Source organism: Perissodus microlepis, chromosome 10 (genome assembly GCF_051167445.1).
Source record: "Perissodus microlepis isolate ML-2025 ecotype Zambia chromosome 10, ASM5116744v1, whole genome shotgun sequence".
In the NCBI taxonomy this organism is placed as follows: domain Eukaryota; kingdom Metazoa; phylum Chordata; class Actinopteri; order Cichliformes; family Cichlidae; genus Perissodus; species Perissodus microlepis.
In genome coordinates this window covers 2,481,364-2,493,626 of record NC_140470.1, presented here as the reverse complement: position 1 = coordinate 2,493,626, position 12,263 = coordinate 2,481,364, and the positions used below count along the sequence as shown (strand labels likewise).

The 12,263-nt window shown below is 42.6% G+C and overlaps 2 protein-coding genes across 2 annotated transcripts; one reads left to right on the top strand and one right to left on the bottom strand.

Moving 5' to 3' along the window:
* Positions 1–292: 292 nt before the first annotated feature.
* On the top strand, positions 293–8,488 carry stt3a (STT3 oligosaccharyltransferase complex catalytic subunit A). The gene is made up of 18 exons (XM_084941457.1): positions 293–366; positions 1,084–1,204; positions 1,299–1,359; positions 1,449–1,570; positions 1,687–1,832; positions 3,559–3,649; positions 3,823–3,929; positions 4,015–4,179; positions 4,337–4,517; positions 4,602–4,757; positions 4,846–4,937; positions 5,182–5,337; positions 6,424–6,612; positions 6,745–6,861; positions 6,938–7,040; positions 7,234–7,422; positions 7,583–7,698; positions 8,126–8,488. Exons 2-18 carry the CDS (start codon positions 1,117–1,119, stop codon positions 8,162–8,164), a joined length of 2,118 nt encoding a protein of 705 aa, XP_084797583.1. The 5' UTR covers positions 293–366; positions 1,084–1,116; the 3' UTR covers positions 8,165–8,488.
* A 387-nt stretch (positions 8,489–8,875) lies between these two features.
* LOC146378593 (uncharacterized) lies at positions 8,876–11,682 on the bottom strand. The gene is made up of 7 exons (XM_084941458.1): positions 11,503–11,682; positions 11,154–11,234; positions 10,381–11,066; positions 9,975–10,293; positions 9,824–9,884; positions 9,467–9,746; positions 8,876–9,366 (listed from the first exon to the last, which is right to left on the bottom strand). The coding sequence occupies exons 2-7, from the start codon at positions 11,193–11,195 to the stop codon at positions 9,102–9,104; spliced, it is 1,653 nt and encodes a 550-aa protein (XP_084797584.1). The 5' UTR covers positions 11,196–11,234; positions 11,503–11,682; the 3' UTR covers positions 8,876–9,101.
* Between the last annotated feature and the right edge of the window lie 581 nt (positions 11,683–12,263).

Genomic DNA, 12,263 nt, shown 5'->3' with positions numbered 1-12,263 from the left:
ATTTTTTGGGTAGTTTTATTTTAATAGAGAGAGAAAGAAAAACTTTACATAAAAATAACAAGTTGATTTGTAAGAGGAAACAATGTGAAAAATAATGAGAATGAATCTACACCAACGAAATGAGGTGAAATTATTTTCAACCAACAGGGGGCTGTGTTCTTTTCTCGGTAAGGACACGTCACTACACTACAGCGGCGGGGTAAGGAACAAAATCTGATTGACATCCAAAGAACCAATAAGATACGAGAACGTAAAACGTTGAATGACACATAACCAATAAGCACGCAGTATGCTCTAGTCGGGGCGGGATTAGCTCTTGGTGAGGGTTGTGTGTGAAAAGTGAGTAGCAGGAGCGGAGCGGAGCGGGTAAGTGTCTGAAGATTACATATTAAAAAGCGTTAGCTTTTCCAGGACTACCAGTTTTTATTTTCTGTTGCTATACGTGAAGGAGACGCAGATACTTCTTTTTAAAAAATAAGCCAGGGAGTTGGCGCGTGACTGTGGTTTTCATTAAAAAGAGGCTAGCAGGTTAGCCTAGCAACTAACACACTTTGAAATGGATGCAAGCCGGCCTGACGCTGACCAGCAATAAGACGCTGCATAAACTACAACTATGCCTGAATGCACTTTATATGTGCAGTTGTTAAGATCTGGTTTAACCGTATTAGCTGCCGTTCATTTGCTCTTTCTGTGATGTGGGTTAGCTGTCAGCACTTGAGGCTCGTTCTGATAGTGGTGCTGTCTTGAAAGCATGAGGGCTCGTTGGAGCTTAGTGGTTCGACTTTACACTTTTCGTAAAACCTTTTTAATGCACATGTGAAATAGACGGGCACAAATCCATGCAAAGGGTTTCCAGAGTGTCTACTTCCTGCTTTGTGACGCCACACGTTAGTGCGTGGCCTTATGTGGTTGGGCTGGACGTGGAAGTTAACTCCTGACATCTGGATTGCTGATTCTGTTTCTTAGAACCTGACTTGGAAACATATTCCGCGGGATTTTTAATAAATGCATAAACATATGTCTAAAAGTGCATTTGTAGTGCTTTTTCTATTGTGCTTAGAACCATTGTCATTCTCCCATTAGGTAGTACGGGTAGCTTTCCCTAACCTCGCCAAGATGACCAAGCTGGGCTTCCTGCGTTTGTCCTATGAGAAACAGGACACGCTGCTGAAGCTACTGATCCTGTCTATGGCCGCTGTCCTCTGTGAGTCCTCTGCTCGCTGTATATGATAGCATGGACAACGCTATACAACACACACATCACAATGATCCATGTAATCTTTCTTTCCCCTCCTCAGCATTCTCCACCAGGCTCTTCTCCGTGTTGAGGTTTGAAAGTGTCATCCATGAGTTTGACCCGTAAGTACTGTCTGCATCATCATTCATTACATTAATAGTTTTTCCTCCTGAAGAGTCCTGTCTCACCTTCACCTTAATGTCACAACCAGGTACTTCAACTACCGTACCACCCGCTTCTTGGCAGAAGAAGGATTTTATAAGTTTCACAACTGGTTTGATGACAGGGCTTGGTATCCTCTGGGGAGGATCATTGGTGGCACCATTTATCCGGGTAAGACCATAAATTGTCGTAAGATTCTCCTGTCGTGTGGAGCAGTTTGTGTGTTACGTGAGTTTTTGAAGGCTCACGTCAAATTATGATGGTGTGCTTCTGTTTTCTTTCTCCAGGACTGATGATCACGTCTGCTGTCCTGTACCATGTCCTACATTTTTTCCACATCACAATTGACATCCGTAATGTCTGCGTCTTCCTGGCTCCCCTGTTCTCCTCATTCACCGCCATAGTCACGTACCACTTAACCAAGGAGCTGAAGGTAAAAAGAAAATCACCCTATAACACAGAGACATTGTTCATTAAGAATCATGTTACAGGAAAACAGAGGCGGTGGTTTACGACACCAAGTGTCTGCCATCTATAATCCAGTTTTGAGATCCTTCCCAGACGTCTTAACACCTACTTACATCCTGGGCCATCTGACCTCAGGAAATCACATGATAGGGTGGGGCTAGGTTTCCCAATGAGCTCACCCAAAACCTTGGCTGATTGTGACCCACACCCATTTTCACACCTTGGCTCATGTGATTAGGTAGAGGATCATTAGGGGGTCCATTCTCCCTCTCAGACTTAAGCTCCCACAGAGCTTAAATCTGGGACTCTCCACCATTTGACCCTAGAACTGAAGAAGCTTCACGGATGACAGGTGAGACGTCTTCAAGCAACTTAAAGAAGTCCAGACGCGTTTCTTTCCAAGCTCCTTAGACTATGATGACCTGGATGACTGAGAACCTTCACAGACATGTTACAGGAAAACATTTTCATTGGGATTGATAATGGATTATACAGAGAGATGTTATAGTTAAGTAGTCTACTTTGTTTGTTATGAATAAAATAGACAATACAAAAGAACATCTTGTCAGTATAAATGCAGTTACACACCATGAGACTTTGTGTAAGTTTATTGCAACTTACACAACTTGATTTGATATATGCAGGCTCCAGTTCCTCATTTGTTTCCATGCTCTGTCCCTCTCAGTACAGGCACAATAACAGCTGCATTGATCAGTGTATTAGTTCATGGTAAATGGCCTGCATTTGTATAGCGCTTTTCTAGTCCATAGGACCCCAAAGCACTTTACACTACATTCAGTCATTCACCCATTCACACACACATTCACACACTGGCGATAGCAAGCTACATTGTAGCCACAGCCACCCTGGGGCGCACTGACAGAGGCGAGGCTGCCGGACACAGGCGCCACCGGGCCCTCTGACCACCACCAGTAGGCAAACATGGGGTTAGTATCTTGCCCAAGGATATGGATATGGAGGCAGCCTGGGATCGAACCACCGACCTTCTGATTAGTGGCTGACCTGCTCTGCCACCTGAGCTACAGCCACCCTCATGTTACATTGCTTATGACTGGTCAGTATTCACAGGCTGTAGCAGCAGGTACATTGTTAGGGATTTGGGATTATCGTCTATCTTTAGTCCCAAGACTGCCTGATACAACTGCTGAGTTTGAACGTAACCAAAGAGTTAGGGACGTAATCCAGGATATGTTTCATCTGGGACAGGTCAGTATTGTACAGTTTATATCTGGCTTAGTAGGGACCAGTATAAGTTTTTTTGGTCTCTGTTCCACATATGGTGGACATCAGGTGTGTTTTTACTGTGGACATGCTCAGTTTGGTTTCTTTATCAGGACGCTTCCTCGAGTAAAGCCTGAAGGAGGCAAACAGGTGGACCACTCGCTAGCTGCACATTCCAGACTATTACCTGCTCTCTGAACACAAAGGCACAAATAAACAGACTTCACACTAGGAATCCAGGACTTTAAACGGTATTCACCAAGTGTCTGTAGGGTATTTCCATCCTCATTGCACCTCTGTCAGGTAGAGAGAATTTAAGAGTGGCAGCACCTGTGTGAAAGTGGCTTAAGACTGCTAGAACAAAACTGAACATGGTAAAGACTCTTTATTGCAGGACTGTGGTGTTAACCTGCACTAGTTTTAACTAAGTGTGTTTTTTGTCTCTTCAGGATGCAGGTGCTGGGCTCCTGGCAGCTGCCATGATTGCAGTGGTGCCTGGTTACATCTCTCGTTCTGTTGCTGGCTCCTACGATAATGAAGGTAACAGAAACTCAGTGGCTGCTCATTTTATTCATCAGTCAGAAAGGGCTTTTTCCCTGGTAAACTATGTTATATATTCAGTCAATAATGAAAGTAAAGTAAAGCTGTAGCATTAGAGGATATACACCGAAAGTGCAAAACAGTATAATAAGAAAATGATCCTCCCTGCTCAGGTATTGCCATCTTCTGCATGCTGTTGACCTACTACATGTGGATCAAGGCTGTGAAAACAGGCTCAGTGTATTGGTCGTCCATGTGTGCGCTGGCTTACTTCTACATGGTGAGGAGATGCAGCTGATCTGCATGTTGTACTGAGTGCATTACGAGGTGACTTTGGTCATGAAATGGTCTCTGTGTGCATTTAGGTTTCCTCCTGGGGTGGCTACGTGTTCCTCATCAACCTTATTCCCCTCCACGTCCTGGTTCTGATGCTCACAGGCCGATTCTCACACCGCATATATGTGGCTTACTGCACAGTCTACTGCCTGGGCACCATCCTCTCCATGCAAATCTCTTTTGTTGGTTTCCAGGTAAAAAGAACCATCTCGTTTCATCACCTGACACACCCTCCTTCCAGGACGTTTTTTTGTTAAAGATTAAAAAGTAGTGATATTCTCATGATGAGAAGTTTCACTTTGCTTTGTATCACACTGTTCAGTTCCTTGTCTCCCTTTTTTCATTTACCAGCCGGTGCAGTCATCAGAGCACATGGCAGCCTTTGGCGTGTTTGGTCTGTGCCAGATCCATGCTTTTGTGGACTACCTGCGCAGCAAACTCAATGCTCAGCAATTTGAGGTGCTGTTCAAGAGCGTCATCTCTCTGGTGGGCTTTATCCTGTTGTCTGTAGGTGCTGTTCTCATGCTGACAGGTAAGAGGATTAACAATAACAGTAATGAATGGGAAAACCTTTGTAAAAGCTTTTGACATGACATGATAAGTACGTTTCTGTCAGGTAAAATCTCTCCGTGGACCGGGCGTTTCTACTCCTTGCTGGACCCTTCCTATGCCAAGAACAATATCCCCATCATCGCCTCTGTGTCCGAGCACCAGCCTACCACCTGGTCCTCATACTACTTTGATCTGCAGCTCCTAGTCTTCATGTTCCCAGGCAAGTCAGCAAAAGCACAGCGTAGCACTGGCTTAATATTCTGTAATCACTCCATATTTCATTCCAGTTTACCTTTCTCTTCTTACAGTCGGTCTGTACTACTGTTTTAACAACCTGTCGGATGCCAGGATCTTCATCATCATGTACGGAGTCACCAGCATGTACTTCTCAGCTGTCATGGTACTGCTGCCCTTCTTTTATTTTCTGTAAACGTGTGTGTGCGTGTGTGTTACACATGCCATCTGAGACAGTTGTTTGCTTCTGGGATTTTAAAAGCAACCTGATGGCATCACTTTTACACCATTAAATGTAACCGAAGCAAACAAGAAATGGTGTCTAGGATGTTGTATGCGCCCCGTCTGTGTCATATGTTGGTTGTTTTTGAGTGTTTGTTTTTTAACTGCACTGCTTGTTTCCTCCTCAGGTGCGTCTGATGCTGGTACTCGCTCCGGTCATGTGCATCCTGTCAGGCATCGGCGTGTCCCAGGTTCTAACCACTTACATGAAGAATTTGGACGTCAGCCGGCCAGACAAAAAGAGCAAGAAGCAGCAGGATTCCACCTACCCAATCAAAAATGAGGTGAGTTGGCTGACAGGATAAGCTTGCTGTGTAAGGTTGTGACAGTGACTTTTGTTATGCCATGGTCGTGTTGTGACATGAAATCTGTGCATTCGGACAGGTTAAACCTGTACAAAAAAAAAGAACAACTACTGATTATTTTAAATAATCCATCATTGTCAAGCTCTCAGCTCAGTGTTTTGATTTTCATGTGCAGTTTAAAATCTTGTCCAAGAGAACACAAACCTTTTCTTCTCTTCTTGCATTTGATATTTCATGCAACTTGAAACAGATACTACACCTAAAAGTGAATTGTTGTATAATTACTGTTAGGTTTACAAACAATTGTGGGATAGGTACACTGCATTGTTGAAGGTTCACAACCTTGACCAAATAAAAAAAAAAAAAACGTGTGTTTAGTTGATTCTTCCTCATGATTTAGATGATTTTTCAGTGTAGCGATGGGTGCAAAGCTACACCGCAGCCTGACCTGCACCTGCCAAGAAATATAACTATGCATTTACACAGATCTCAACAGCTATGATAGATCTGCTTGATGGTAATATGCAGTGTGACCTCAGTGTATTGACAGCACAAAGATGAGACCTCTGTAAAACAAAATGGAATTTGCTGCAATTGCATCTAGTTTGTGCTAATGTTAGTATCCTGGCAGTCTTGATGTGCTGTTGACAAAATGTATAGACTCAGTGTTTCCTCCTTCGTGCGTCTCAGTGTCAGTAAATGTTGTTCAAAATTTGTTTGCTCCAAGTCAACATAAGCACTCCATTTTACTTGTGCCTGCAGAGCAATGCAGACACTCCCACAAAAATTATAAGTGCAACAACAACGTTACTCACTAGAGGGAATTAAACACACAAATGAGACTTTAGCAGATCCACTTTATAGGTTCTCTCTACACTTTCTCACTTGAGTATTTGGCTGTTTTCACCTTTGAAATCTCCTCCCATTCTTTATTTCACACTCCCTCAATTTATTCCATTACCCGTTAAGTGGCCCAGTTCCTGGTTTTAAACTACCTGATCCCAAATAAAGTGTAGTAATAATGAATATAAAAGCATGTTGACATGCTCTGTGTAAACCTACCAGGTTGCCAGTGGGATGATTCTGGTAATGGCTTTCTTCCTCATCACGTACACGTTCCACTCTACCTGGGTGACCAGCGAAGCCTACTCCTCTCCATCGATTGTCCTGTCAGCCCGTGGAGGTGACGGCAGCCGCATCATCTTTGATGACTTCAGAGAGGCCTACTACTGGCTCCGCCACAACACACCTGAGGTCAGTTAATCCCCACGTGAGGAAGAAAAGGTTGATCATTAAACTATAGATCGTTGTCATGAGTGATCAACAGTCACAGCCGTTTGATCAGATTTTCCATCTACGTATCTGAGTGTTATTTTTCCTATCCAGGATGCCAAAGTCATGTCATGGTGGGATTACGGATATCAGATAACTGCCATGGCTAATCGAACCATTCTAGTGGACAACAACACATGGAACAATACTCACATCTCCAGAGTTGGACAGGTGAGCTGGGTGACCTTTAAGGTGAAATTGTCTATGAAATGCTGCTGTGCTGACCATGCTGCCGTTTCTTTTGCAGGCCATGGCATCGACAGAGGAAAGGGCCTACGAGATTATGAGAGAGCTCGACGTCAGTTATGTTCTGGTCATCTTTGGAGGGCTGACGGGCTACTCTTCAGATGGTACGCCGCCTAATACTCTATAACTAGTGCAGCACGTAAGGTGTTGTGTTTTTAAGCTTCTAAATAAGTGTAATTGAATTTTAGGAGTTCCATTTTTTTGTCAACTCATTAAACATTCAGCACATGAAGTAAGACATTACCGTTTGGACGGTTATAAGCACCTTTCTAATTGGTGTATGTGTTTGCATGACAGACATCAACAAGTTTCTGTGGATGGTCCGTATTGGAGGAAGTACAGACACAGGCAAGCATATCAAGGAGCACGACTACTACACTCCCACCGGAGAGTTCAGGGTGGACCGCGAGGGCTCGCCAGTCTTGCTTAACTGCCTCATGTACAAGATGTGTTACTACCGCTTTGGCCAGGTCTACACAGAGGCCAGTGAGTGCTTCTAGTACCTTCTACCCCTAGTCTGATCTATTTATCACTTTATATGAGCCTCTTAAATTCCAACTGGAGGAATGTGATTCAGAAATTTAAAAAACAAAACAAATACACAGCCAGTGGTTTTTCTGATTAATTCTGGTTCCCTCTTTTGCAGAGCGCCCACCTGGTTATGACAGAGTGAGGAATGCCGAGATTGGGAACAAAGACTTTGAACTGGATGTACTGGAGGAGGCCTACACAACAGAGCACTGGCTGGTTAGGATATACAAGGTAAACAAGCTAACTTTGTCTCTATAACAGTTGTTATAGTTCTGTATTTTCATGTTGAGTGTTTGGTTCCAGATTGTTTCCATTGTAGGTTTACTCATTTCAGTTTTTATCACTTTCTGATTATTAGAATATGAAGGGGGATTATTGCTTAAAACTGCCTCAAGCTTCTCACATGCTTATCTTACATTATAGTAAACATTGTTTTTAATTTAATGAAATGTTATATGACTAAACTATAAAAGCTTAAGTTTACTGATTAATGCAAATTCTTGTGACTCAAAGATTAGTTTGTTTGAGGGCGGGCTTTTTTTTGTTTTTTGTCTTTTTAATAAAGTGACCTTTCCACAGTTTAAAGCTAAACTGTGTAAACATCTAAAATCAGTTTCAGAACAGAACTTTCTAAGCTAAGTGTTCTCCTGTTCTTTAGGTGAAAGATCTGGACAATCGGGGTCTTTCAAGGACATAAGGCGCACAGACAGCAGTGAAAACGGCCTTTAAGCGCACTGAACGCCTTCCTCTGTGGTCAGCAGTCGAGCGGGAAAAGAGTACCTTTTTTATATGCCTTTTGTTTGGGGGAAGAAAATGGCATCACACGTCTCCTTTTTCTTTATAGATGACTTTCATTTTTTAAATTTTGTTTATAATGAAACATCTCATCTGGGATCAGAGGGAGATGATGTCAAAACGTCCAGTTTGATCTAGGAAGTGTATTTTGCCAAGAGGTGACCATTTGTGAGCGGTTGAATTTTTACAATGTGGTCAATTAAAGTGGGATTAAATCAGAATACAACTGAGTGTCTTTTTTTTCCTTCCCCATCACTGAAATGAAATGCAGTGTAGGCTGTAGTCAGCTGTTGATATTCAGTTGGATCAGTTTTGTTGGCTGCCCGATCCTCTTGTTTCTCATGCTTTGAACAGTAGGCTAGGAGCAAAAATGTTTGTAGAGTTTACTGCTGACCAACCACGCTTGAGCAGGTAATGGTTGATATGGAAATCAAATTATCCATGAGCTACTCTGGAAGCTCTGAAATGTGATGGTCCGACATCAGTGAACAACAGCCAATTAGCTGCCATGTAGGGTTACTTAATCATAATTTTAACTCTTGCCCACTTTATAGATGGAAGACAGTTTCAATTTATTACATAGGTTCTATAAAAAGATGCACTCAAGACTTCATTTTTTTAAAGACAACTGCAGAAAAGTGTTTAATTGTCATAAAGTGTTAACTTTAGAAAAGTTAGTATTCAAGGAAACAAAGCAGGACAGCATGAACATAAATACAGTAAAATATTTCATATTAGCACAATTCAATATTAAAATCATCTTTAAAGTGTCAATTAGGTTGAGTACCAAGCATTGCTGAATACACCCCCCCTTAGAAATAGTACAAATATAGGTTTCTTTAGAGGCTGGACTCGTCCGGGAGATCTGCGACGAGTGCAGTGTTCTTTCTGTAGATGTAGGCGTTAGGATTATCATCCAGCTTCACCAGCTCAGCCAGCGATGATACGCAGGGATCGTGATCGACGAGCATCTTGGGCAGCTGGCTGGATTTGTTGTGGATGCGGGAGGAGCGGCGCACAGGTGTCAGAAACTTGAGATCATTAATGTTGCTCTTTCTCCTGGATGCACTCGTGCCGATCTCGCCTTCAATTGTTTTTCTGACACTGAAATGTTGAGAGAATCATTTTGTAAGAGTTAAGAACGAAGTGGCTCAAATAATCAAGTAACTGAATAGATTTGCTAAGAGAAAGTTGACCGGCTCACCTTTGCAAGTATGGCGTTGTTTTCACGCTGTATTTGATCACTGATGCATCCTCCATCTCTGGAGTTGTCTCTAGCACGTCGTCGTCGTCATCATCATCATCATCATCACTTTCTACATAATCCATCTCCACTTTCTGATCATCGCTTTCTTCTGCTTCATCCTTCACCTGCTTACCAGCATCCTCAGGCATGTCAATCTTCAGTTCCTCCGCTTTACATTCATTTATAGGCTTGCTGTCCTCCATTTCACTGTTGCACTTATCTGTCAAACCTGTGAGTTCTTATCAACACAAATGACAAATATGTAAACAAAGGCATCAGATATTTAAAGAACTGACATGATGCTGATTATTTTACCATCACTACATCTCGATGGCGTTTCCATGGCCTCCAAGGCATCACAGAGATTCACAACAATCTATAAAACAAAGGGAGATCTTTGATGTTCAATATTATACATTTTAATCGAGCTAATTAGAAGATGAAACCATGCTCCATTTCTGCTTACATCATCCACTCTGTCTTGTGACTCAGCAGACAGATCCCCATCAGAATTTTCTAGGTCTAGTGTAGTGTTCATGATCACTGGAGTTTGGCTGGATGCTATTGGTCCTGCCCTCTGAGTATCTCCACAGGAAACAGTGCCTACAGCAGTGTCAGCGTTGTACATTTCCAGTCTTGGCTCAGGCATGTGGCGTGCAGCAGGCTGAGATGGAAGTTTGACGACCGGTTTTGTAGAAACTTTGGTTTTGGAGGGCTTTGCTGTCGACATGGCTGGTCTCTTGAGAGCCTTACCCTTTGAAGCCAGCCACTCAGCCAGTTTTGCTCTGTAGAAAGCACATAAATAAATTACCTTTTTTTTTTTATTTTATTCTAATACAGCAAACATCGCATGTATGTGTGGAACATCTTACTTTCTCTCTTCTGCAGTCTCCATAGTAAATCTGTATTGACTGATAGTGTTTGAGGCAAGAGGCTTGCTGACCTTCTTGTCAGGTTCTGAAATCTGTGTCTTTGGGTTGTGAGTCCCACCTGCCTTGGTGGGAGCCACAGTAGTGTTTCTAGAGCCAGCAGTGGTTAGTGTTGCTGGGACGATTCTTGCAGGTGGGCGAGCAGAGGAGAATCCAGCAGGATGACGACTGCTGGCAGCAGGCTTGGAAACCTGAGCAGGTCCATCAGACACCGACTTGGACCTCACTGGTGCAGGTTTTTGAGTACCATGTCTCTGCATCTCAGCAGCAGATTTGGACCTTCTTCTTGCCATTTTTCCAGGCCTTTGGTTCTCCGTTTTCGGTGCCGATGGGTTAGGATCCATCATACCTGCACTTGCCTTCCAAATAGACCCAATTTTTGACTGGACAATCTTTCCTTTATACATTCCTAGAGCATTCCTTGATAACGACACAGCAGCTGGTGCCGGTTTCTGGGCCTCAGGCACTGACCTAGTGTCAGTTTGTTTAGCCTTAGCTCTAAGGGGCTGACTCTTTGGTAGGGTCTGCTGTTTTGGGCCATTTTTCAGTTGGAATGGCACAACAGATGTTTTCTCTCCTTTTATAATTAACTCTCTTTCATGTGCAGGCTGGGCATTTTCCTTGTTTTCCTGTTACAAAAAACAACAACATTACATCATGATATCTGCTAAATTCAAGATGGGCTTTCAAAAAAATGTCATGTTATGTCAGCTTACTTTCTTACTGATGTGGTTCCGTCTTGAAACTGCAACTTCCATTGTGTAGCCCCTCAAAACTGCTTAAATTAGTCAGGAATGCTGGAATGTGAGCAAAGCAAGGAATACACTGCGTGATTAGTTATTAACATCATCTTGCACGTGAAGTGCTCGAAACTCAATCATTTAGTAAAAGCTAAGAACTTAAACTTCACTTTACGTGTTGAATACGCATATGCAGTACTCTGTCGTAAATTAAGGTTAGCTAGCTAATATAACGTTAAAGAATACAAGTTGGACATAATGAAAATTTGCCTTTAGTCTCCGATAGTGGGCTAAAGTAATGCTTATATATGAAACACTGACTTACCCCTTCGTTATAATCTTCCAAGAAACCCCTCCACCTCAGCCCCACAGCTCAATCTGAGGGAAAAACACACCTCGTTTTGCTTCTTCAGGATTTGACTTGGCGCTGCAGCGCTCCAATTGGTCACCTCTGTATCGCGAGAAACCAAAACCAACCAATAAAATATCTCCAAACTAAGCGCGAGAACAACAGATAACGTCATTCTTCCAGCCCTTAGGTTTGTATCCCCCCTTCTGTTTAAATGTTTGAACCCAAATAAAATTCCTGTAATACCGGTCCGTGCTGACCGATATACACCCAATGTTGCCCTTAAAAAAAGTCGAGACAGTTAAACACCAGCTGTCAGGAAATAGAGTTGGAACAAACGAATACACGAGAGTGTGACTTATGAAAGCCTCTACTGTATTAAGCGGTGCTTTTATGTCAGTCTTCACAAGCCTTTAACTTTGTTTTCTGCACAAGTAAATAAAAGCTAATTATCTTTTTAAAATAAGCATAACAGCCAATGACTGTGTGTGCTATATTAAGATTACGGATCCCACGCCTCAGCACAAACACAAGATACATTTGGGATTATGCCTCGGCATGTTTTCAGAGTTTGAAAAGACCGCTGAGGATTATGGGACAGAAAAGAAACGCGCGCTCATTTGATGCACGTTATTTTCCAAGTCAAGCTACTCATGTGCTAGAATAACAGCCTTCAGAATAAAGTCGTATGAATTATAACGGCATATATTGCATACCGAGGCGGCAATTTGTAATTT